This window comes from Falco naumanni, chromosome 7 (assembly GCF_017639655.2).
Source record: "Falco naumanni isolate bFalNau1 chromosome 7, bFalNau1.pat, whole genome shotgun sequence".
Taxonomy (NCBI): Eukaryota; Metazoa; Chordata; class Aves; order Falconiformes; family Falconidae; genus Falco; species Falco naumanni.
The window spans coordinates 14,138,399-14,164,654 of NC_054060.1; the positions used below are offsets into that span (position 1 = coordinate 14,138,399).

The window sequence follows — 26,256 nt, forward strand, 5'->3', positions numbered from 1 at the left end:
CTGTTCCTGCACGGCTGGCCGAGCCTGGGGAGGGGTGTTGTGGGAACAGCATGCCTCTTATTAGCAACATTGCTTATTTTTGAATTATCATAAATGAATACAAGTGGCACTCCAGACTACATTCTATATGAAGATATACATAAAGGATTAGTTCTCTTTATTGCGTTGTCAGGCAGTTGCTCAATCCAGATAACTATTGACACTGTTTATCATGGTGCATTTGGCAAATAAAATTTCTTGTATGATGACCAGTGACGGGGCGTACGTCACAATGTAGGATTTTGTGTTTGTACCTACTCTTCTTCTTTCTTGAAAGATTCTCATTATCAAATACTTGTTACAGCAAATCACTGCAGATCTGCTGGCACTGTCATGTAATATAAATGTCAGCATGTGCATGATGCTGACCTGTAGCAGGAAGCACCACGTTCCAAAAACTCCATGCTGACGTGCTGTCTGCAGGCACGTGCATCCTCCACCAAATGGCAGTTTTGTGAGGACATGTTCTTTTAAAAAATAGGTTTATTCTAATTGGTAAACTAGGCAGCTAATGCACTATTAGTGTATTAGTATTAGCGTGCGGAGAGCACAAATAATCCGGTCCTGTAAACTAGGAATCCTTATCCCAGAGATTTTATGTGACCTGCTAACGAAAGTTTTAGCAAAATATGCAGATAGTGGTTTTGCACCTGGTGGAGTACCAGGGCTACTGTCACAAATACATAGACAAATACAGATCCTACAACAGGTGAAGGAGCTGCTTTGCTCTATTTACTGCTTGGTCAGTGCACCCACCTGATGCGTACTGGCCACTTTGTGCATTTAAAAGAACTTGGGCGCTGATCCTGCAGGCACCCACCTGAGTCACTGTGTCGTATTTACTACCAAAAAAGATTGCTCCAGTACAGGAGCGTTCATGTCATCAGTGCCTTGTTCAGAGCTGGAGCTGGCTCCATGTGGCCCCACACGTGGCTGGGGTCCGGAGCTCTCCTGGATGCCAGACGTACGCCCTGCCAGGGCTCGCTGTGCCAACGCTCCATCAGCCACTGATGCCCCACAGCTTTTACGGTGCTGGCTGCCAGTCAGCAAAGGCTCTTTACAGCTGAAATGATTTAAATCACTGGCGGTGCTCATGATACAAGTGATGAACAAGGAACTTCGATTTAAATAATTTGAACTTTTCCTAAGTGAGAACTCATTCCTGTTGATTAGGAAGAGTAATATATGTGGCTTGCAGCTAGTCACACAGTTGTAAAACTTGGCGTGGTTGTACATTAACCAGAAAGTGATACTGTATCTCACACAGCTGTGGGTGCAGTTAGTTAGCTCCAGAGTCTTGGGTTTTGCTTTTTGAAATCTTCAGAAAAGGTTTAAGACGTACTTCCACATTAATGGAGGTTTTTCACTTGAGATTTGTCTTATATGGTGCAAGGATGGGAATGAAATTAGAAGTCAACTAAAATGTGTAAAACCATTACTTGAAAATTGCAATCATATTTATGAAACATGCTGGCCATATTTAATAATAAAAACTTACCAAAGTGCATTTCCTGTCTTAATCTGCACTATTAGGTATAATTTAGGTCTCCATTTACTGCTTTTCAGGCAGCTTTACTCTAAACAGTGAATGTTACTGTCAAATTGATTTTTAAATAGTTTTTTTTTTTTAAGAGTATTTAATCAATCATTAACAACTTTGGTTAAAATTCATGAGATTTTAAACATTCATAAATTCTCTTTGTCTTCTGATTTATGAGTCCACAGCCTGGCTGGCAGCACCACTGCTCCCTGCCTCCCTGGGCAAACTGGCAGTCACACGTAACGCCCAGCTTACAGGGGCTCACATGATGCAGGATGTGCTGTGGGAATTTCAATTTAGCATTGCTGTTGTTTTAAACATAAAACTGGATGAATCTCTGATAAAATGAAAGAAACCCTGGAAAACAAAGTCGTTCCTGTATCAGCAAGTGCTTTCTTGAATGTCAAAAGTTGCAAATGAGTAATGCGGCATAACCCTGCTCAATTTGGAGCTCTGTAAGGCTGTGGTGTGTGTTTTAAAAGTGTCTCATTCAGCGTTTCACTGGAAAATGGAGTGCCGCGGCTTTGTAGTTGCTTGTGTGTGCTACGCTGGTCAAAGGAGTTTGGGCTGCAGTGAAGGAGGGTATTTCCCTCCGTGTTAAAAGCTGCACCACCAGAGTTTGTCAGTGCTGTTGGCTTTGCAGACCTGCCGTGGTGTGAGGGATGGCGTGGTGGCACCGACTCTCAGTGCCAGGGATGCTGGCTCCTGCGCCCTGCGGATGGGTTTGAGCTCCCTGGAGTAAGAGCTGAGCACAGACTGGGGGTTGGCAGCAGGGAGTGCAGCAGGGCAGGCGCGGCTGCAGAAATGCATCTTCGCTTAACTACGATGAGCCAGCACTGGGAAGATCCTTCCAGGAGACTGTGTCCTGGAGGCGCTTTGTCCAGGGGGTCAAAAATCGGTTCTATGGCTTTGCTGCCCCGTAGAGCCATCAACAGCAGAAAGGGCAAAGGCGTGTGTGGAGAGCAACCAACCGGCCCTTCCAAATCTGAATCTCAACAGAAGGTCAACAGTTCACTTACCTTGAATGCACTAACATGCTTAAGTTTGCACATCACGTTTCCTTTTTTTAAGAAAATAATTTATCAACTAGCCCACTATCACTGTGAGTGATAGGGCTGCTGTTTGTATTCAGGAAGACAAAATGCACTTTTTTGGGTTTAGTAATCATAAGAATTAGAAACATAGTGAGGTTTTGCTGTTGCTTTTTAGTAGAAGCCCCAGTGAATGGATAGGTGGCTATCTCAAGCCCTGAGCTTCATTATCTATTAATTTATCTGTTTGGATGCATGTATACAGCTCCTGTTGACAACAGTAGCTGCTACAAGACTCCTGAAAAAAATGGGGATAGGTAGTTTTTACCTTCGTTCTACTTTTATTATCTCCAGTTTTACTTCATATACTTTCTGCTCCTGCTGCAGAGAGGCCAGGCATAGTTTTAACAGTGTGTTCTGGTATTGTTAAGATGAGTTAACATTTTTTGTGGAATAGGTTTGCAAGGAGGAAACTTCTGAAAGTTCAAACTGCAAGATATAGGTCATATTACCATTAGCAAGAAGTTATTAATAGAATCCTTTAAAAATATAGAACTAAGTAAAAGGCAAAGTAAATTCAGAATTATTCTTCACTCGGAGAAAGTATGTATTTTTAGAGTAAAAGCGTAAGCTGCTTGGGAGAAACTTCGCTTCCCTGCATTCTTTATGGCAAATTCCACGACCTTCGTGGGTGTTACGCTGCTAACCCTGTGTAATGGATGATGGAATATTTAAAAAATGTTACTGAGACCTGCCTCTTCTTTCCTCCCAGCTGAGGACGGCATAGATTTTAGCATGTGAAATGAGAGTCAGGTTCAGTGAGGTACTGATAAAGAGGAGCTCAAGCAAATGCTATGCTTTCACAGCTGTAACATGACAGTCCCATTGTAATTTCAGTTTATTTCATATGAATATTTTACAGGGTGAAGCAGAGGTGTCCATCCAGAATATTGTGCATGGCAGCCCCTGGAAAAATGTAAAACTTTGCATATGTCTTGCAAGCAGAAAACCATTGTTTCATTTTCTCCTTCCTGAGGCCTTGCTGGGCTTTGCAAGTTCTCTGTGTCTTTCCTGAGCTAATTCTACTCCTAAATCACTTTCGTCTGTTTGATATTCGTAAGTTTACTCCCCTATATCTTAATTTGGCTGCAATGGTCAAGATGAAGTGTGATGTTTGATAGTGTTCCTACATAAAGTACCTGAAGTTGTTCTGTTCTAAAAATGCACTAGCGGATATATAAGGAGCTGAAGATTATAGAAAATGTAATAAAACATAGTTCCAAAACTATGGGACTGAGAATAATAGAAGAGAATTATTTATATGAATAGGAAAGAATGGCTTATGGGAGCAAGAGATCTGTCTGGCCTTTCACCTACGTCTTTTTATTTGCTTTGTGCAAAATTCAGCCTGGCAGCCTTTTCAGTTTCCACGTGGTAAACATTTTTGGGTGGTAACTCTATTGTAGTGTAATTGTTTTTGAATCCTGTCATAATTCTGTCAAGTGTAACTATTCATGTTGTAATATTTTGTATGTGATAAGAATATATTGTGGTGCACTTAATATGCAAGTTGTATATATATTTAAGAACTAGAAGCATAAAAATGTATATAAAAGCACAGCAGAGCTCGATGTGTAGTTCACTTCTAAACTTGGATTAAAGGTACAGTTGGAAGTCAATTTAGTTTTATGGCCATTAAGTAAGTCTTAATTCTGATCTTCAGCCTGGGTGACTTTGGGTGTACCATGTTCAGTTGTTTCAGTCCTGCATTTTCTCTGCTTTTGTGTGATTTGCATTGTCACATGTTGAAGGTAAATCAAACCCCCCTCCACTGTGTGCACAATTTTCTTGATGAGAAAAAGCAGCCAAGGAGGGCTGTTTGGGAACGGAGTGTCGGGGCAGTACGTCATCCTCTGAGAGTTGAACTGAAAGGCAATATATATCAACACAGGGGTTTGGTTGTGTTTCTTTTCCCCCTTGCTCCCTGGGATGATTGACTGGTTTTGCATCTGATGAATTTTTCATGCGGATCCACAGAACAGGGGGATTCTAAGGATAGAGATTAATATTTCAGTAATTATACTGTGCCTGTAGGTTGCTGGAGTCCTTGGTGCATCCACAGAGGAACCCTGGCTGTGGGTAGCGGTTCACAGGAATGCGTGGCAGGAGGAAATCCAGCTGGGGGCGGGGAGGGGGGGCGCTTGTTATTGCTTTTGGCAAAATACGTGGATGGGGAAAGAAAGAATGCGTATGAGTATCCTTTCCTGGAAAAAAACTAGTTTGAGGAAAAGGTGGGTACCAAGTTACGGGGGAAAAAAAAGCTGATTGCTGCCTGGACTACAGCAGGAACGTTAGGATGTTGAATGTTACTTAGCGATGCCAAGGAGAGGTACCCAAGGCTGGATCGTGGCTTGGCAGCATCACTGCTCTGCCTTTTCACTTGGGGGATTGCCAGGTGCTCTCTGTCTTGTGCTTTCAACATGCCTGGTCAAGGCTGGGCTTCTGGGACATTTCATCTTCTGCAGACTCATGCATCCATTTCTCCTGTCCCTCCCTATTCCAGGGAACAGCCCATCTTCACCACCAGAGCCCATGTCTTCCAAATTGACCCCAGCACGAAGAAGAACTGGGTTCCCGCAAGCAAGCAGGCTGTAACTGTTTCCTACTTCTATGACAGCACGAGAAACAGCTATCGGATTATCAGTGTGGATGGAGCCAAGGTAGGAGGCTGATGGTACCCCGGCGTGTTTACTGTGTGGAGAGGATCATGACTGTCAGCCTGTGTGAAGAGAGACATAAATGGGCCACATTGAGCACTTAAGTTCATAAATACTCTCTATTTTCATATAATCCATTGTGGACGCTTGTAGTGGTAATTGGGAAAGCACAGGGCACCTAACGTTTTGCCAAAACTAACTGACTTTATCTCTGACTGATTTGACTTTGTGATCTTAATGAGCCAAGAGCTTTAAGTGTCCGTATTGAGTCTGTATGGTAGGAACTGAAACCACCACCCATATTAGGGAGGTAAGGCTGAGGCCTTTTTGGTGGAAAAAAATTGGTCTTTTTAAAGGGAGTGATGAGGCAGATATGTGCTGACTAGAGCTTTTAATGTAAATGCCAATGCATATTCACTATTGCCTGGTTGAACTGTTTACAGGTTAGTGCTTAATTTTCTTCAGCTTTCACGCAGGAGTTCATCAGCCTAGGTGACAAATTAGGCATGAAGGCTTTCCCCGCCTCACTTTTTTTTTTCTTTTTTTTTTTTTTTTCTTACTTTGTTTTGCATTACCAGAGAGTGTGTGGAAGGATTTCCTGTAAGAATCCTGATCGGTGTGATTGAATGGGTTGCTCAGACAACTGGTTTTATTGCGTATTACATTTATCCTTCTGATTAGTCTCTCCAAAGTGACTTGAGCAGTGACTGCTTTCCCCTAGCAGACCCCAGTCAGAGGCGTAAGTTGGGACATTTCTTTGCTGTGCAGAAACCATCAGTCATTTCTGCCAAATCACAAACCACGGGGTAATGAGACAGGTTTATAGCCTCTTTATCTGTGTTCCTGTTTGGATGAGGATGTTAAAATACCACCGTCCTGGGAGAGAGAAATCACAGAAATCATCCCTTAATAAAGCTTTTCTATTTGTCATGCCTGTTTCACAAACTTTTTTCAAACATCGTCTGTGCTATATTTGGTTATATATTGGCTTATAAATCAGCCATACTGCCTGCTTAAATTGATGGTAATGTTTCATTGACATTGGTACAGCATTAATATATCACCATCATTATGCTGTTTGTGCCGGTGTGTTCATTTCCAGAAACGGCAGCTAACCACCCTGGCTGCCTAGGTTTGCAGTCGGTGCGCACAGCCCTTGCAACTTGCTGGGGAAAGCTGAGCCCCCCCAAATTTGCTTACACCCCACAGGTTGTCCTGCTCGTGCTCGGATGAAGCTGGTGCCGAGGGTAGTGGGCTGTTGGCTTTACAAACCCAGGCAAGCGTGACTTCCAAGCCAAAACTGCTGTACTTGCAGCAGTGGGTCGCTTGGTTTGTGGATGTGCATGCATGCATTAAGACCAATTAATGAAAAGAAAGTAATTACTGTATGTGGCAGGGGGAAGCTGCAGGGGCAGCATATGCCCACAGCCAGAGGTCCTGCCCAGAACGGCAAAGTGTGTGCTGAGAACAAGACAGGCATCCAAGTTTTGCTCTCTAATCTGCCCAAAAGACATTCAGAAGGAGCCACCCCCCTGTTTTAGCGTGGCACAGAAGGTGAGCTTTCCATGATTAAAATTCTCCCCCGGGGCTTCCTGAGCAAGAATCAATTGCTGGGCACATGAATTATTCCTCTTGTATTGAACCTTTGCTGATTAAGGAACAGGTTGAGAAGAGATGCTGCCTTCACGCTTGCTTCTGGAGGGTCCCCAGTTACCCCACCTGTCTGTTTTGAGAGTGCTGATTTGGAAAAAGAAGGGTGGTTATACCCAAAGTAGTTACAAGTTGCTTTTCTCCCTCAAACAACTATTGTTTAGTGTTCTGACCTACTTTTCTAGCCAAAAATGAAACTGAGTAGGACTGTGAGGAAGGATATAGAGAGCATCAGTTGGTGTTGTCCTGCTTTTCTGTGCATCTCACTTATTCTAATAGTCTTCTGTGTGTTGGCAAATACTAGATGGATTAGCATCATGGCATCACTGCGGGCAGAAGTTATCTCTGTTTTAAAGACAAAAAAAGCTGAAGCTCAAGTAAATTAAGGGTCTTGGCCCTAGAAGGAAGATAGTGACGAAGGACATGTATCTCTAACAACTCTTCATTGTTGTCTGAACTGCAAAGGGGCTGTTCTAACAGTTTATTTTAGACAAATGTATACCATGCGTGTTGGCTTACAAAGAAATCTCACATTCATCCAACTTTTATGCAGCTGTTAGATTAGTCTTGGGTGGTTGGTTTTTTTTTACCTTATGTTGGCATTATGTAGTAACAATAACGGTATTTCAAAGTGGTAAAGAATACAGGGCACTTCACTTAAACATTGTTCGTTACCTGGTTGCATAAACTTTATTTTACATTAGCGTTCAACATACCGCTCTGGGCAGTGTGTTGCATTGCGAGTATGCAGAGTAACGTAGAGCTGCTGAAAGACATCCGTGCTGCTCTTGTGCAGAACATGGGGCAGGCTGCATCACGTCAACCTGATGAGTATTTAATTTCCTCCTGATGCATCACCAACCCCGTGGGCTGATTCTCACAGGCGTGGCTTCCTCAGGCTGCTGCTGCTGTCCCCAAAGGTCCGGACCCTCCGCAGTCCCCTGTCCTTCAGCCCCATCCTCTCTTCTTCTAGCAGGTGTAGTCCCCTTCTTGTTCCTGGCAGGTCCTGTCCCTTGTCCCCAAGCCCCTGGGGCGCAGGAGGGTAGGAGGAGGGGTGCTGCAGGGCAGGGGGGAGCGGAAGGGTTTAGGACTGGGCTGAAGAGGGATTAAGGGAACCACTGAGCCCATGTGTTTAAAGGCGTAAATATTGGGAACTCCTCTTGTGAGCACAGCTGGCGGGGGGCAGGGGAGTTGCTTGGCTCTGCTGCCTGGCTGGTAGGTGGGGAGGTGGGTGTTGGAGCAAAGAGGAAAATGGGACAGAAAGGGAGTGGAGTAAAGATGGGGAGCAGAGGGAAGGCAAGGGAGCTTAACTCTTCCCTTGCAGAGGGATATGCAAGAGGCTCATGCTGAAAACCAGGAGTTACGGTGGAGGGCAGCCAGGCGAGAGCGTATGCCTTCCAGGTTTCTTCCAGATCCTCCCAGCCCAGCGACACAGAACCCCATGAAATGCCCGGGGAGTCAAGCACTGGAAAGTGGAGACCTAGATTCAAAACAGCATGTACCGCTTTAAATCCTTGTGTTTGCAAAGCTAGAAGAGAACAGGTATTATAAATCCTGCGTCTTTCACAGAAAAACAGGTGCTGTGGACAGTAGCTTACAATTTATAGCAAAAGATTTCACAGATACCATACAAGTGGTACCATATGGATGATCTTAACCAAGATACCGTTAGCAAACAAGGGAATAGATTGTATATCCATAATTACATTATAATTGACCTGTATGTTGTTGAGAAAGTAAACTCATCGTGATGTTTTAAGAAGTTTCTAGCCAGAGGCTGTTTAGACTGCAGCATAATGAATGCTGGAGGGAAGCGGTACAGTGAAACGGAAGGGCCCAGGCTGGTTCAGAGGTAATGAGGCAGCCAAGAGACTTCACCGTATGAAAGTGCCCAGCATTGTGGACAAAAGTCAGCCCTATTGGAAAATGACAAAATAAGGTGATGATGCAGGGAGGACATGAACTTGTAAGTGCCCATTTGCTGTGTAGTGTGTGGGGAAAGCCACACACACAGATCCTCATTAAAAGTGACCTATTATTCTGCCTTTTAGAGGTGAAAGAAAGTTTGAAAGCATGAAAATTACTCAGAACGATACCCTCCCTCATCCTCTGGAATAAATCATGGTAGTGCCCTGGCAGGTGGATTTGTTTATTTTTTACAAACTGGAAATACGTGTTATCCAAACAATATAGATAAGGAAGAAAGGATGAGAAACTTGTTTCTGTATAGAATTTGAGAAGGAAGTATAATCCCTCAGAAACTTCTGTCCTCATTTAAAAATATCCAGCTGTTATGTTTCTACAGAGCCTGTGATTGATCTTTAGAGAAATAATTCATTAATAAGGAACATAAAGCTTTCTTAAAAATGAATAGCCAGCAATAAAGTATATAGTGAGACATTCTGAGATGGCAGCAGCAAAGTGACAAAGCAAGAGTAATCTCGGATGCCAGTCCTAAGTTGTCTCTGTGTGATGCTTAAACAGATGACTAGAAAAAATTAAAATGAGGATTAAAAAGATTAATAGATTGCAAGTGTAATTTTGGTAAAGACATGATATAGAAACAAAGACTTTGTGTTTCAGAGAAAAACGTATTGTCAGCTGATGCTCATTCCCAGTTGCTAGATCATTTAAAAGAGCTCATTACCTAGCAATTACCTTGAATATTGAAGACCAGCAGCTAAGTTGGGCGTAAGTGTGTGAAAGTACTGAAGAGAGAACCAGAAGAATTGCTGTGCTGGGAAAGCAAAATCAGTGGGTCTATTTCTGAAGTAAATTGCAATTAGTAAGAAAAAATAATAGGGGCCAAATTTCACCAATCAGTATTCACAGAATGTTCCCCAAAGTGAATACGGTACATTATATAATACGATGAAGCTGTTTGATTAAGTGGTATATACACCTTTATAATGGGATCTGTTGGTGAGTGTCACAGCAGGGACAGTGTGATTTCCAGAGCAGAATGAAGCTGGCAGGGACAGAGTCCCGGCAGCACGTGGGAGCAGATATTCAGGGAGGTAAGAAGGGGTGATATATAAACCTGCTAATATTTGATGTATTTCTGGCTTTCTCAATTCCTGTACCAGTCCTGATTGCTACCTGTTTTCATAGCTGCCCACCTCTTTTTGACCATGCTTTTTTGTTCTCACGACTAGAGGCAGGCGTCCTAGGCGCACAGAGAGGAAATTCAGACTTCTTCCAGTGCTGTGTTCAGAGGCTCAAAACAAATAATTTTCTTTGCCCATGGAAAAGGAATTATTTTAAGACACAGTTGTTAAAAATATCCTAGAGTATTTTGCCAAAAGGTGACTCTTAGATTGAAGCAGCTTTCCTTTCACAGGAAAAAATTGCAGGGTGGCATGGTGGCACAGATGAAATTCCTTCATCTGGCTAGTTCTTTATGTTCTTTTTTTTTTTCTCTGTCATTGATGTAAACTCAGCCATTAAACCAAAAGCAATTATTTCTTAGGAAAAACCTACCAAGTAATTTAGATATTACAAAATTTTTTGGCCCCACATAAAAAACGGCTTCTGGCAACGTGTACCTCGCCGGGGGCTGCGTTGGTGTGGCAGCATTTGTGTGCCTCTGAGGCTGCATGGATCTGATTTGCAGAAACAATCACAACGTCACCTTCCCCCTTGGCATTCAGAGCATCAGTGTGTGTTCACCTGACCCCGTGCTCCATGAATTAGATGGAGTGACGTACCGTGTTTTATATTTTTTAAATACCTAATTTTTTTAACTACCTAATTTTTCAGGTTTAATGATTTTGTAGTGAAATGATCAGAAGATGTGTTACAGCCTTGGGTAGCTAGAGATAAAGGGATGTAGAAGTACATAAAAAGTGACCTTACAAAATGCCTTTCTTTTAACATGTATAAAGAAATCCTGAATTAAATGCTGTGATTTTGAAAGGTGTGGGTGAGCATATATGTGTGTTTTGTCAAAGGGACGGAGATGCTTTTATTTCCAGTTTTGCCTGCCCTAGTTTTATTTATGGCCATCGCTTGTCAGGAGTGCTGTGTGCATCCCGGAGGAGCACGGTGCTGCTGGGGTCCGAGCTGGCTGCCCCTGCCTGCTGAAACGCCAAGAGGCTCCTCTCCTCGCCCTGAAGATTATTTTGCTGACTGCAGCACTGGAAGGACTGTGATTTCCAGAGAGCCCCTGCTGGTAAAATCTGATTAAATTAGCAGAAAATATTTTTTTATTCCAGCTTCTCAAAGCTTTTTTTACCACTGGGTAACTGAGATGAGTATTTCTATTTTTTTCAAAATTTTTTCTGATGTGCATTTTTTTGCCCTTCAGGCCATTTCTTCCAGATTGGGTGGGAAATCTTTTTCCAGATTTCCAGACTGCCAGAAAGAGTGCCAGCCCTAAAACGGGTGTGGGTGAAGCATGAGCTCAATATTACGTACACTTCTAACACTGAGAACCAACACAAAAAGGACCATTCATCAAAAAGGCAGCGTGTGATACTTTTTACTGTTTGAAGAGCCCAAAAGACATATCCCAGTTTTAAGGGTGATGCTACATTAGGGGAAACTGGTGGAAAGATGACCAGGTTTTGACTTTGGAGGTCTGAGTTGACTGATCCGGTCAGTATTCCTGCATTCTTGTCCATACCTGTCCGCACAAGAAACCTTCATATGCCATAACAAAATGTTTCCAGTACTGGTCTGGCTGATTACTGTAATATAGAAATTGAAGCATGTTTGATGGCCTTCATCTTCTCTTTATCATAATATATTAAGTATTTCATGAACTATCGGAGCTAATTTCAACATCATTATTAGCACTGGAGATTATAATGGAGCCATAAAAGGGTAATGCCAACAAATGGAACTAATTACACCCCTGCCCCCCACAAAAGGAAGAACATCTTGTGAAATACAAAAACATGGTATAAAATACAATTTTAATGCATAATCCTGTCTTCCAGTGTGCATAGTTTGTGTGTATGTTATAATAAACATCTCATTGATTCTATGCTAGCAAGATGACTAATAAGTAAAAACATTAGTTCTGGTTTTATGATCTTTATGGATATATCATGGAATAGATAAGTACTTTACTGTTGAGACAGAACAACGATAATGGTATCAGCATGTATATACTGTGTATCCATACTAGAGCTTTTAAAATAATTTGATGCCATTTGATCGTTCTCATCGGATGAGTTTTCTTCATAAGGCCACTGCAGCGTGGACTTTTCCCAGTTCAGATTTCCCAGCCTGTGCTGGAGAATGATGCTCATCTGCCAGAGACATGTTCTAGTACCAACTGTGCTAAACAAAGTACTTTGTAAAAGATGCCTGAGGAGTCTCTAGCTTCTTTTTGCAGTCCCTTTTGGGTTGTTGCTGTAAATAATCAAGCTGGATCAGGCTGCTCTCTTGAGAGGTAGCTGCCTCTTTCATAGAGTTCTCGTTGATTTTGTGTGATGGGCAGATTAAGAGCAGAACATCTGTCCTGCCCTCAGTCATGGCACACCAGCCTAACTTAAGCTGGAAACGGTCTCTCGCTCAGTGAAAGAACTCACAGTAAATAATATTTTTAATACCTATTTCCTCATTTCATTTAAAGGTTTAGAGTTGTGGTGATGTAACTTTCAGATAACTTAGCATCACTCTGAATTATTCAGGGGGAACTCTTAATTGAAGGAAAACTTACCATCAGCGGGTGATGCTGGTGCCTCCTAGGCAGAGGCTGCTGCTCTGGCGAAGGCTGAATGAAGAGTGAATGAAATAAAGGAAAATAACAGTTCCCGATGATCTCAAAATATTTGCGTTGTCTCTGTTTGTGATGCACTTGGCTTGACTAAAGTTAGTTGAGTTTTTGTTTCTCTTTAGACAAAGTAACTTGAGAACATTTTATTTGGAATTTGTTGATGAAGAAATAGAGCATAAAGGAGAAGCAGAGCTGTCAGCCAAGGATGAGACTACCCACTTGTATCATCCTGTATTTGCTTAAGGTCGTATCAGGTATTCAGAAATTCAGGCTGAGGGTAGGTGCAGGATTTAATAACTGGGAGGATAGTACATTGCCTGGAGTTGTGTCTGCAGGAGAATTTTCAACACTTGCCAAGACTGGTTCAGATAGGTAGAGCTGGTGACATTGGCTGCGCTTGTGTGGACAGGTCCTTGAGTGTTCAGATAAAAAGGTACTGTTAGGGTTTAACTGCAATGGTAATTTCAGAATTTCCGATACTGGTAGAGATGACCTGGGAAAGGGAGGAAAAATTAAAAATGTTTGCTCAGACAAGACCTGGGGCTTCAGGTGAAAGAGAGCTTGTCAAAAGCTGAGAAATGGAGCAAAGTAAATGCCAGGAAATTTGGTGGGTCCCTTGAGACTGCATCAATGAGAAATCATGATCATCTGCTGAGGATACGTTTTGGTTTTGGTTGAAAAAAAAAAAAAAAAAAAAAAAAGGTCTAGAGCTGTAGAACTCATATCGCTTATGTTTCTGTATTAATCTCTTTCCAAGTTATTAACTTTGAAATGTGAAAAATCCTCTGTTCGTTGTCTGGATTATTTCTGGAAGTAAATCCTGCAGAAGCCGGTTAGTAAGCTTAGGAGAAAAGATAACAAAGTGCTGGCAACAGCTGTATCCTTGACAGAAGAACAGAAGCACATCTGCCACCGTTTGATCCTATCTGGCTCATTTTTATGCTTGTATGTACAGCATGTGTCACTGGCTCTGGAAAGACCACACAAAACTGAATCCAGGAGACTGCAGAAACCTTTTCAGAAATGCAGTTTGTTATTCTTTAAAAAGAAAAAAAGAAAGAAAAGATAAAAATCCATGCTAGAGGATTTCTTGCTGCACTGCTCACCAGCAAGTAGGGAAACTTCGGTCTGGGTGGATTTTTCCTTTTTAAAATCTCTCCGTAAAATTTCTCAGAAAAGATCTGTGCAAGTGTTCCAGCCTGTAACGGCCTCACACAGAGTTGTTTCTGATCACTAGACTCAAGTATGAATGTGGCATCTGAACATGCCAGAGAGGTTAATTAAACCATGTGACATTATTGTAAAGAAACCTGGAATCAAGTGGAGGATGCCTGGTTTAGGTCATGGCCCTCAAACTTAGCAAAGCTTTTGAAGAATCTTGAACAGATTTTTGGCAAAAATAATCCATGCCTGTAGTTAGGTGAAAACTGAGAAAAATTTCAAAGTATTTAGTAACATCATCAACATAGGCACAACACGGTAGAGTTTAGAGATGCTTTCCTTCATCTTTTTGGTTTCATTAGCTGATCAAAGCAAAACTGTGGGATGAGACTGAAATAGACAAATTTGTAGATGGTAAGATCTTCCATACCTGCTCACCAGGCTCCAGGGAGTGGTGCTCAGCTTGCTTGCGGGTTTTGCATTGTGCTGCCTTTTTCTTCCAAAATAAGTTATAAGGGCACTGAGGAACCTCGTGCCCAAAGGTGAACTGAGCACATGCTTCATCCCCTCAAACTTTCCACGGCCTCTGCCCCGGGTATGAGGGACTTCTGTCAAGAATTGCAATAAACACAGCACTGGTTAGCTGTTGGTTTCATAATCTGGAAATTTTACTCCCTCTTTTTTTTAAGTTCAGCTACTGAAAGTAATAAAGAATAATTCTTACAAGCTGTGCTTTATGAGACACTAAGGATTGCTTGTCCACTGAAATAGCTATATAAATTATTTGTTCCCTTCTCCCCCCTCCCCCGCTGTAGTGCATGAAGTATCTAATACTTGGAAATCCCTATTCAGAGAGTTAATGTATCAGACATGCTAATCAAGTCATGCCAGATGGAGTTTATAAATAAACTACACTGCATTGTGTATTCTTAAAATTTGAGCATCAAACATAATTCAAGGCAATATTTTCCTAGCTTTACCAAAAAAAATCACAGACATCGCTTCTTTCTTGATTCTGGATTGTCGTCGCATCCAATGGCGCAGTGGTTGCTAGATGGAAAATGAGGAATAGTAGAAATGACTTTCAACCATTAAATGCTGGCTGAAGTCCAAGGGTGATTCTCCCTGAGGAGTGAACCAGATGATCACATAAGCCCCAGCTAACCTTCACCTGGCTTTATTTTCTAGCAGCAAAATAAGGGATGAGGCGTTTCTGAGGACGCAGAAGGGTTGGTGTTTTACACTATCTCATGGACACCTTGTAGCTTCAGTTTTGTTAGTGTATTGCTCCGAAGTGTTGCTGAACCTGGTTGCCCTTGATTGTTGTCTAACAGTGACTGCTTCGAGGTGTTTTAGAAGACGTCAAGTAGATCCTGTCATCTCCTAAAAACAACTTGTCTGCTCTTCTTGGCCATTCCTTATGCGAAAGGACAGTTTTTCTAGATTTTAGAGAGGAAGCGGTAAGCCATGCTATTGCTGAGCGCTCCCTGGGGTGTGTAGGTTGTTACAGAGCGGAGGAGTCCTTGACAATGCCACATAGCCGTGACATTTCTGACCTCTGCAAAGGGACCTTCAGGCTTCAGTGATGCTGTTGTCATACAGCCTGAAGGATGCAAAAAACAATTAGTGCCAAAATGGTTTGTATAAGGATGTGGTTATACTCTACGCAAAGGCTATATGCTTTTATTAAATCTTCCGAAGCATGAATGTGGTATAACTGTGGGGTTTTTTAAATTGTATCTCATTGTATATAACGCAGCCTTCTCCCTCATCCCAATTTTGGTCACCAGGAAAAAATCAAGAGTCTCCACCGTATATCTTCTCCCTGTCTTGATAAGTCAGGAATCTTGTTTCTCGTGTGAAAATAATACACAAGCGTCTCGGTTTATATATTTTATAAAGTGTTGCATGAAATTCCTGGATAACAGTTTGTGCCAGCATAGAGGGTTTGAGAATCCTTGCTGTAGATTTTCTTCGTGAAACAGCTGCTGGTGCTTTTGAATCGTGTGGGTGGGTGGATGTGTGTGCTGCGCCTAAAAGGAAAAAAAAAATGTAGTCAGATGTCAAAGCAAAAATAGGAGATTTTAGAGATTTAGACTGGGTGGAGGAGGTGGGAAGCCAGCTCTGCAGAGATGTTAATTACCTTGGGAAGAAAAAGAGCGCAATGGAGTAGGTGTAGCAGGAGATTTACTTAATAGAATTCACATAATCATAAACCCACTTTTGTTGCATTTAGACAGGTTCTCAGCAAGGGCTTTACAACAGAAATATTTTACCACAGGAAAAACAGTTATTAGTCTTTTTATTGGAGTGGGGGGACTATTTTTACATCTCCTTTCATGAAGGAGGACAAGAACTTGTTTTTTTATTTGATTTGTTGGGTTTCAGGGTTAAAAATTAACCTCATCATTCATTGAATTATCATGGGGACACAAGGTGATGCAGGATTAAAACACAGCTATGTGCAGCTGTAGAAGTGGCCCTTTCCCCCATGAAGCAAGCAGCAGCATGTGAGATACTTGGTCCATAGAAGGTGAAACTGCTGTCTGCAGAGGGAGCTCAGGTTGGGAAGTAAATGCTTTGGACTGCAGCAAGTCCTCTGCGGCTTGCAAGGCACCCTGGCATCTTCCTCTTTGCAGAGCCTGGATGCATTATTGTGATTCCCCTTCCGCTCCCACCTCCCACAGAAATCCATGACGTAGCTATGGAAGCTTTCGGAGTCCATTGAGGGGTGAAATGGCCACTGTCTTGTTCACTGTGTAGAACAGAAACTCCTGAAAAGCAGTGGCTGGCCAGGCTAGCCCGGAGGGTATCCAGAACAAGAGTCTGGTAGCAGATGTCCTGCCAGCTGTTGCTTGCCCTGTGCTCTGCCCACTCTCCCCCTGCCCCCACCCCCCACGCACAAAGGATGGAGCTGAGCAGGAGAAACAGCAAAATGGAGGAACCCAACGTTCTTCCTCCTAACGTATGTTTACAGTACCCCCAGTCTAACTAAACTGTACCCTCAGCCTGTCCGGGTGAAGCACCGTGTATGTCAGGTGCAGCAGGTAAAGCAAAGCTGGAGCAAGTGCCATTGCTGCTTTCAGCTTTCCCAGGCTTTGTGGTTTTTTTAAGGACCTTCTACAAAGACTCAGCAGAACGGGTGGGGAGAAAGATTTGATCACATCTGCTGGCCCTGATTTGTAAAACAACTGTAATTAAAGCTCCTGCATTACAGGTTCACTGTTTTGGCCAAAGGCAGTTTTTTCTTTCACCCCCAAGTTCTTATGCTGCCGTGAGCCTGTCTTTGTGCTGCTCCTGCTTTACTCCATCAGGTGGCCACAGCAAGGACTCTTTTTTTTCTCTCTTTAATAGTGTGTGTGTTGGTGGAAAGATGTTCCATCTGAGTCTAGAAGCTCTCAGCAGAGATAGGGAGGGTGGCAGGTAGTGCAAAGGGTAGTGCAAGTCACAGAAACGTAGGCGGGTTAATTCCACAAGAGAGTTGCTGAACATTTGAGATAGAGGGAGAATTTCTCTGCGATCCAGCCCTGTCTCCTCATCTTCACATCCAGTGTCACAAGCCCTTCTGATTCATGTCGACTTGATGAGCTGGAAGAACCTGCTGAGCCTGTGATAGCTGTGGCCAGAGGATTAGCAGCTCCTTTCCCTCTTCAGTTCTGTTTTTAGATGGGGATACATCTTTACTGAGGATTAGCAGCCTGGTGGGTTGGGGAAATTGAATTTCACAAGGGCTGCAAGCTGGAAAGCATGTATTTGGAGGTGTGAAAATGAAATGGGGAGGTTTTAATGTAGTGCCTTCTTAAAGATAGATCTTATGGCCTGGAACCTCGGGGCTTTTCTGGAGGTGAGGTGAATTTAAAGGGGAAATTCCAGAATAATTCCTAATCTGGCACTCCTGTCCCAGAATAAGGGGCCCTTTTCTGATTTAATTTAACACAGTTCCAAAATACATTGGCTAATACATTCATTAGCTATTTCATGGCTGTCTTTTCCCAGGTCGAGGAGCTTGTGGCCAGGCCGGCTGGGGCTCATCGTCCCCTTGGGTGGGTGTTTCTTTGGAGAAGGTGTCCTGGCCGATGGCTGCCCGCACGCGGGCCCTCCTCCTCGGGCCGTGTCAGTGGCTCTGCCCGCTGCCATCGCCGCTTTCCTCCCCTGCCAGCTGAGCTTGCTTTCATTCTGCTTTTCCCTCTTGCCGACCTGGGCCGGTGCGACCAGGGTGTACGCTGTGAGCCAGGCCAGCGAACCCCCAGGCACTGCTCCAGCGGCCCACGCACCCCTGCGTCTTACGTTAGTGAAACGGTGACTCGGGGAAAATGTATTTTCAGGAGCCACGTTGGCTTTTCCCCTTTAGTGTATGTTGTGATGCAGGGCATGTGGGAGAGGAACCCTTTCAATGCTCAAAGCATTCCTTAAAAAAATGGCAGCTGTAGATATGGGCATATATTACGAGCAGCGTGAGCTGCGCTGCCAATACGTATTTTTTTCCTTCTATACACTTGGGTCGTCTTGTGACCTCACCCGGCTTGATTTATTTGGCAGTTTCTCTCCGTGGGAAGCCAGCGGGATGGGTGTGTTACAGCATATGAATGTTCTGCTCTATGCCAGCTTATTTGCGTTCACTTGTACGTGACGCATATACCTGGTGTGTTTCTAAATGTCTGGAGTGATTTCTGGTTGATGTAGTGCTACCTTGTACCGTGAGCATTCTTCTGTGTCAGCTTCAAATAAAAATTTAGATGTCAGGATTGTTTTTTTCTCCCAGAGGAAGTGAAATTAGCATGAGATTTTGCTTGGCTTGTTCGGATGTATCAGGAATGTTTGCCATCTGATACATGTAGATGAGAGCAAAGGCAGATTATTTTTTTTAACCACATGTAGACAACTCAGTATGATGAATGAGTTTATTATTCTGTAAGGTGCTTATTATATTACGCTCCTCTTTGCCTTTGTCTTTAGGGAGAACTCTTTAACTACTTCAGGGATTGATTACATTTGATTAGAGTGTGGTTTATCTTTTGAATCCTTTATCCTGGATGAAAGTCTACATTCCATTTTCTGATGCAGCTGGAATTGCTCTTGGTGTGTTTTATACAAATGAGGACCCAATGCAAAGATATTTCGTAAGAGCCCATTTGAACTGATGAGTGGCCTTTTTTTGTAGAATTGTAATACCGGGTTGCAGGTAGGGATGGAAAAGAGCCCACAGGCTCATCCTGCCTACAGCAGCTTTCAAATACTGCCCTTTCTCTTCTGCACCCTTCTCAGCTCCTTCTTCCTTTGAAACTTGAAAGTTCTGGTTCATCCTTTGATGAAAATAGAAAATTTTACTGGTTCGGTTGAACTTCCCTGTAGTGGTGGCCACAGATGCTTCCCCTGCCTTCTGTCCCAGCTGGAGACCTTCTGCCTCGTGGAAGACCAGCTGGCCTGGCCACAAGCTTCCCCACCTGGGAAAAGACAGCCATGAAATAGCTAATGAATTTATTAGCCGATGTATTTTGGAACTGTGTTAAATTAAATCAGGTGGAGGCGGAGGAGCAGTGGGGTCCCTGCAGCCCAGGGTGAGCCGGGGGGAGGGGGATAGCCTGGCTTACTGGGCAGGAGGGATTGCAAGCCTGGTTTTTCATTGTTCTTTGAAATCGTAACACCCTTTCTTTTTCCTAAACACAACCAACTTGATTGTTCCCTGGCCCGAGTAGTGTCCCTGCTCTGAAATGATGACCAGATTTATAGGAGAAGTGAATGTACAGGCTGATGCTCCTGAAATTTAATGTTACGGCATCTCCCTGCAAGCGTGACGGGGCAGTGGGGTCAGGATTGGGAGGAAGACCGGTGGGTAAGTGCAGTGTACCTGCAGCATCCGTCTCCTCTGAACTGTTTCCATGAGCTCTGATGTAATCTCCTAAGCTTCTACTTAGGTTTTTTACTTCTCTGTAGGAACACAGCGTTTCTGAAGTGGCTGACTGACAGAAGGATTTAAGGGGGAAAAAAAATCATAGAGCTGGCTTCCAGGCAGTTTCACTAATTGCAGCTTATTATAAATTTAACAGATGAGCTGTCAGTTTCTTGAAGGTGTGCGATCACCGCAACCTTTTCTCGGATTCTGCGCTGGCTATAGAAAAAACGAACTTCGAAGGTGCTAAGCTAATGGTAGTGCATTTCATCACTCAATAAGGTGTTCCTTGGTTTACAATTTGCAGGCTTCATTATTCCTTTTATCACATCTTTGATAATATTGGACTAAAAGATATCTTTGCTCTGGGGTTTATTTGTATTTACTCAATGATTATTGTAGGAGGTATGGAAGAGTTTTATTCTTCTCAGAGTCTGCTTCTAGTGAGTGAAGCTTTTGCCTTTCAGTAAAATGGGTCATTTTATTAGTTTTTGCTCACAGATGTCTAATTTGATAGGCACAGTAGGACTGAAATAATATTTTTTATCACTTGAAATTTCTGGCTGTTTCATAGCTTCTAAAATAAGTTCTGTAATTGGAGAAGCTAAACACTTGTAAGTAGTTCATCTGTCTGATGTAAGATTTTTAAAGAAGAAATATAGCACTTCCCTTAAAGTTTTTGGAAAGCATCCTGATTTTTCTGGGTTGCTGGTAGCTTATCCTCCTGTTCTTGTGCCTCTCTGTATCATGCAGTCGTTGTAGCATCATAGTTACTTCGCATCGTCAACCCCCTACATAAAATCTTTGATTTTATTTTCATTTTAATATCTGAAATCGCACTGAGATTTTATGTTGCAGCTTTTCTGTTGTGTGATTTAGCCAGAGGCGAGCACATCTGGGCAGCTTTGCTTATACCTCTGCCTGTCAACTGACCATTCAAAAAGATGTTTTGACCCTGAAAGCTGGTGTCTGTATGGGGTGTGTTGGCCAGCTGGTTGCAGAGTCATCTCTCCCCCTTTCTTGCCCTGTTTATTCCCAAACAAAAAAATAAAAATTTCAGGGGTACCAGCCACCTGGCCCTCCTATGTTTTGTTTCCTTTTGGTGAAACGTTCAGTGGCAGGAAATGGCAGAAAAGAGCGTGTTTGTTTGAAAGTGGTGATGCAGAAAGAGGGAACCACGGAAGCTGAGCAGTTTCTGAGAAAGCAAGTAGAAGCATCAGCCCAAAGGTTGGAAGTTAGGGAGGGGACAGAGGCAAGATCTTTCTCTGGTAAATTTAATTCACACTTTTTGCTAAATGTAAATGATAGCTTAGGAAAAAAAACCTGCTTGGAATACATAGTAAATGATGTTGCCAGGATACTTCCTGATCATGTTAATTAAACTGTCCCACAGATTTGGCTTAATTACTGCATAATTTGCATATTGGAAATGATGGTACGCATTACTAAAGAAAGCTTCTATTCTGTTAGCAGAAAGAACATTGTATATGAATTAATTTCCAGGGGAAGGAGTCTCTAGACTCATATAATGATGTATCTTGAAAATAAAGTTAAAATTTTTGATAATGAACTGGCATATATCTCATTTGCAAGATTACATTTTATGCTTGTTCCACTAAGTTCCTTAGAGACCTCATCCCAACAGCCTTCCTCTTGTTGGCTATTTCTTTAATTACAAGAACCACTGTTGCTTTCAAGGTTGCTGGTGGTGAAGCAGATACTAGTTAACTTGTGTAAAGCGGCAGAATCTTTGTCTTGAGGCCCACACTTGATGGTGCATGTGCATTGTGGGCGATGCACTTCACCACCCTCCCAAGTTGAACTCGCTATTAAGTTACCAGTTTCTCTTTGTCTTGGTTTTTGTTGTTAGTGGTTTTCTTTTTCATTCATTTCTGACATGTCTCTGGCATCCCGCTTGTGGGAGCCTGAGGCCAAATGGAGAAATGCAGAAATATCTCTTTCCTGGTCCAGCCTGAGGGCAGGTGTTGCTGGTGCACACCCTGCTTGGAGGCCTCGAGCCATCCCAGGTATCGGGTGGGAGTAGCCATGTGCCTTCATAATGCTTAAAAAAGAGGATTTTGCATCTGCATTTCTGCCAGGGTAATTTTATAGCTCCTGTCCCTGCTGTTGCTTTGAGTTCAGTGACATTCCTGCAGCCATGTTTAACTGCAGGACTATGATAGGACTTTGGAAAAAGAAGACAAGATGCCTGCATAAAGTAAGACAAGATAGAAACTGTTTTGTTTTCAGAAAAAATCTTCTGAATACAGCAATTTCCCAATTTAGACTGCTAATTGCTTTGGATGATATCGTTGCTAGGATATGCATTTCCGATGTGGCTTCTACTTTTTAATTATTTTTTTATCTGTTTTTAAACAGGTGATCATAAACAGCACAATCACACCTAACATGACCTTCACTAAAACATCGCAGAAGTTTGGCCAGTGGGCGGACAGCAGAGCAAACACTGTGTTTGGTTTGGGCTTTCCCTCCGAGCAGCAGTTGACGAAGGTAATGGGGCTCACTGCGCTTCTGCAAAGGTTGCCTTGTTTCTTATTAAAGAAGAATTGCATATACCCATCTGACCTCTTGAGAGCTGCATGCTTTTGCAGTTCCTTTTCATCCATACAGGCTGCCCATCTCCTGTAATTACCCAATGTCTGTATGTACAGAAGCAGGCAGTATTGCAAAGTTTGTAGTCAAAACTATAAATTAAATCTGACCACTAATGACAGTACTATCAGGTGATCTCGACAGTATCTTCCCCTGCATGGCTGAAAGCATTTGTGTTTTCAGATGTTCACAGAAGCAATCTGAACTCTGTAGTATTTTTTGGCGTCTCCTTGGCCTGTGCGCTCATTTCAGCTGAAAGTGGCACCAAAAGCAAAGGGAACCGCTGATATGCCAGGACCGTTGGTGTTAGGGCTGCCTAATGTGGCTGAAGGAAGAGTTGCTGTCCCAGCCTCAGAGATGTGCACTTTGATGACTTGCTGCCATTGGTAATTAACTGAGGTGAAGGAGCTGCCAGCCCCCAGGGTTTGCTGGTGCCCTCGTTTTGCAGATACCACCATTGGTGGGGCCATGCTTTCAGGAGGCTCAACGAACTGGTCTTTGTTAAAATAATACCACATTTTTAGCATTTCAGCTCGGTGGTGTGATTTGCAGCCCTGACCCGAAGCTGCTTTAGCACAGACCTGAGGAGGTGGCAGCAGGTTGTGGCAGTGATGGAGGATGAGTAGCGGGGGAGGTCTGACAGCAGGTTTGGTGGCAGAGCTGCCTTCCTCAGCAGGCAAACCTGGCCATGGGTTTGGTATTAATGCAACACTTCCCTGGACCAGGGGCTGGCTACATTAGTCGTCTTGTAAAGTCTAGTCAAGAATAACATGCACTTTAAAATACATCCTGTCATTAGATTAGTGGTCTTGCCAAGTGCTCGTCAAGCAGCTGAGATGTTAGTTCGTGTAGTAAAAAACCTCCTACTTATCTAACACATGGTTGACACCTGAAGCGTCGCTACTTGGCGCTGGGTTTTGTCAGTTAACTCAACGTGGTGTCCTTAGGCATGGCACACAGTCTCTTGTGGTGCTGTCCTTTCCTCGTGTGCTTTGATAAGAAAAGAATCACAAGGACAAGGTGTTTCTTGTAGTGTCTAAAATAGCAAAGGCAGACCACTGCAGTAGGAGCAGGACTTTTCCATCAACCAAATTGTTACAGGAATTTATTTTACTAAATCTGCCTTACTGAGTTTTGAGTTTCCAGAGTATTGCATTTTTTGCGAGCATTTCTTAAAGGTAAAGTGTGTTTTACTTTTCATGTATGGATTTTGGATGTCCGTAAAAGTGCCATGACAATAATCTGTTGTTCTGGGATGCTAAGGCCACCAATCAATCATATGCAAAACGTTTTTTTAAAAATGAGCTGCTGGTGATGGTTATGTCGTTTACTCAAGTGTAGATGAGTGCTCATTTCACCTATGCATCTTCTCCACTCCTGTGGCAAAGAGGTGTTTGTAGTAGCTAGTAAGTAGTCTGGCAATACAGGAGGATTAAGGTGGATTTAGGAGAGTAGTTTGTTTAGAGTAACAGATAAGCATGATACAGTGCAACCTTTGGACACCAAATGAAAGAATTAGGAGCACTGGATAGTAATTTTTACTCCTGGATTACTGAAGTCACACCTTGCAGCATGGCAGGTGGCTGCACGGTGCCTGAGTGCTGGCTGGGCTTGAACAAGCACCACGCACCGTGTGGAGCAGGTGGTGCTGGGGCTGGCTCAGGAGACCAGAGGTGTAACAAGGGGGTCCTTGCACCCTAATCAGAGAGATTTTTTCATATCCTCCAAAACTATCCAAACACGTACTAAGAATAAATGTAGTGCTGGTATCAGAAAGCAGCTCTTTAATGTTCGTGTGGCCAGACTAAAGCCATCTGAAAAACGTGTCGTGTGGGCACAGGGGCCTCAGCACCAGCTGTGTTTCTCTCCAGATCAGTTTGCACATCTGTTTGCACAGCACGATCTGCTGAAGAGCTCACTGCCAATAATACAGCCTTCTACTTGCAGAAAAAGCTTTCCAAATCAGCAGAAAGACTTTTTACTGGTAAGAATATCGAAGGGGAGCGCTTGTTAAAATGGCTTGAGATGATCTATTAAAAAAAAACCACCACACCTGACATTTATCTAGCTGGAAAAATGTAAGAAAACCTGGTTTATTACCACCCTGCAAAGCAGTGGGACAGAGATATCCCTTGTCATCCATGCTCCTCAGTTTAATTATTGAACCGTTAACAAGAAAGATCAGAGATGGTGGAGAGATTACAGACGTATAAGTGTACTGGGAATAGTAAAATAAAGTTTCATTTCGTCTTGATATCATTATACTCTTATAAAAGATATAAATTAAAGCTTGCCGTTTTTCCTGGAAATAATTGAAGCTTTTAGTCAGGAATTGGAAGGACACACTAAAACTCCTCTAAACCAGAGAGATCAATAGACTGGCTTAAAATAAATAAATAAAGCAAACTGAAAAGTGGCTGAACACAATGAATAATAACAAAGAGGAGAAGAGGTTAGCATGCCTAAAAATGTCTGCATTTTTAAATATATTGCTTGGCCTAATAAAAGATATTGCCTCTTTCTAGTGCCTTGCTTCTCTTGAGATACTTAAGCATTAATCCGTACCTATAGGGAAAAGCCGTTCAAATTAAACATGAGCTATTAATGAAAAGTACGCTCAGTGACCTAGTGACCTAATTATAATTCACATGGATTGGGAGAATCCCAGGGCTTAAGGTTGGTGTCCTGCTCAGGGTCCTTTTCCCCTCTTGCAGGACTCGTTGACCCTCCTTTCCCCTGCCTTCCCACCCTGTGCCTCAAAAAGGCCTCAAGACATGATTCAAACATTGCTACAGCTAAATCGAAACAGGAATCAAAAGAGAATTAATGGTGTGCCTGGGTGTGATGAAGAGGCAGAGCTGGTACTGTACAGGTAGTGATGTATTTTGCACATGAAGCAGTTCAGTAAAATTTGTGCTATCATTCAGGATGCTTCAGTGCAGACGTGCTGTCTGAGGAGCTGTAGGTAGTCAAGGGCATGGGGACCGAGATTTATACAGGTGAGAAACTCAGTAGACCCAGATTTTGCCCATCATAGAGCAACTGCATCCAGCATCTGGGAGGCACTGGACTTTCTTTCCGTGCATGTGTGCACATTACGTGTGTGGTGTCTGCCAGGTGCTGTGTTGCAGGGGGAAACTTCAGGGCAAATCCTGCCCCTGCCCCAGCATGCAGCACAGCCCCCCAGCCCCGGTCCGACCAGCATCAGTGCTGGCAGCGTACTGGCTGTGCTAGAGCAAATTACTGGCCAGTCCCTGGAGGAAATGGTCTTGTTTGCTGCTGATCTGCCCAGTACTGAGAGCTCATCCAGAGAAAACCACGAGCAAATCAACGTGTGTGTTGTGTGTCACAGCACGACGGTGCTCCCCAACGGGAACGTGCCATCACCCAGCCTTCTGCAAAGCAAGAAGGTGATGAAATATTTATGAGACTGCTTTTGGTGGGAGCAGCTGTTTCATCTGACACTGGCACAGTTTGTCAGTAGGAGATGTAAAATATAATGCCAGATCAGGAGCTCAAAATTTACGCATGCAAAATAATGCTTTTTAATGTATAAAATGTTAAGAAAGTCTATTTAAATATATGTATTTCTGCAGGTGACAAGCTGGCTGCAGATTTGAACAGCCTTTAAATAATTTGTGCAGTGCACAGTAGCATCCTTGAGTCCTCGTTAAATTTCACTGACCAAGATTTGTAATCAAAGAGTGTGCATGGGCTGCAGCAGCCTTGGACTGAAAGGCTTCACGAGCGTTGGTTCCTGCAGCAGGTCTTTTCCGTGTTGCAGCTTAGTCTCACAGCTCTTTGGGGCATGAGAAGACACGTCATATAATCCATGATGGACTGTTGGAGTGGTGTTTAGTTGGTGTTTCTCTTACTGCAGTCTTTTTAAA

General features: G+C 43.0%; 1 protein-coding gene across 2 annotated transcripts in view; it reads left to right on the plus strand.

Moving 5' to 3' along the window:
- HOMER2 (homer scaffold protein 2) overlaps nt 1-26,256 on the plus strand; it is a 59,960-nt gene that overhangs the window by 18,640 nt on the left and 15,064 nt on the right. For both annotated transcript variants that reach the window (XM_040600983.1, XM_040600984.1), the window contains exons 2-3: nt 5,174-5,330; nt 22,133-22,264. In XM_040600983.1, the coding sequence (XP_040456917.1) occupies nt 5,174-5,330; nt 22,133-22,264 (289 nt within the window). The remainder of the gene's footprint in view (nt 1-5,173; nt 5,331-22,132; nt 22,265-26,256) is intronic.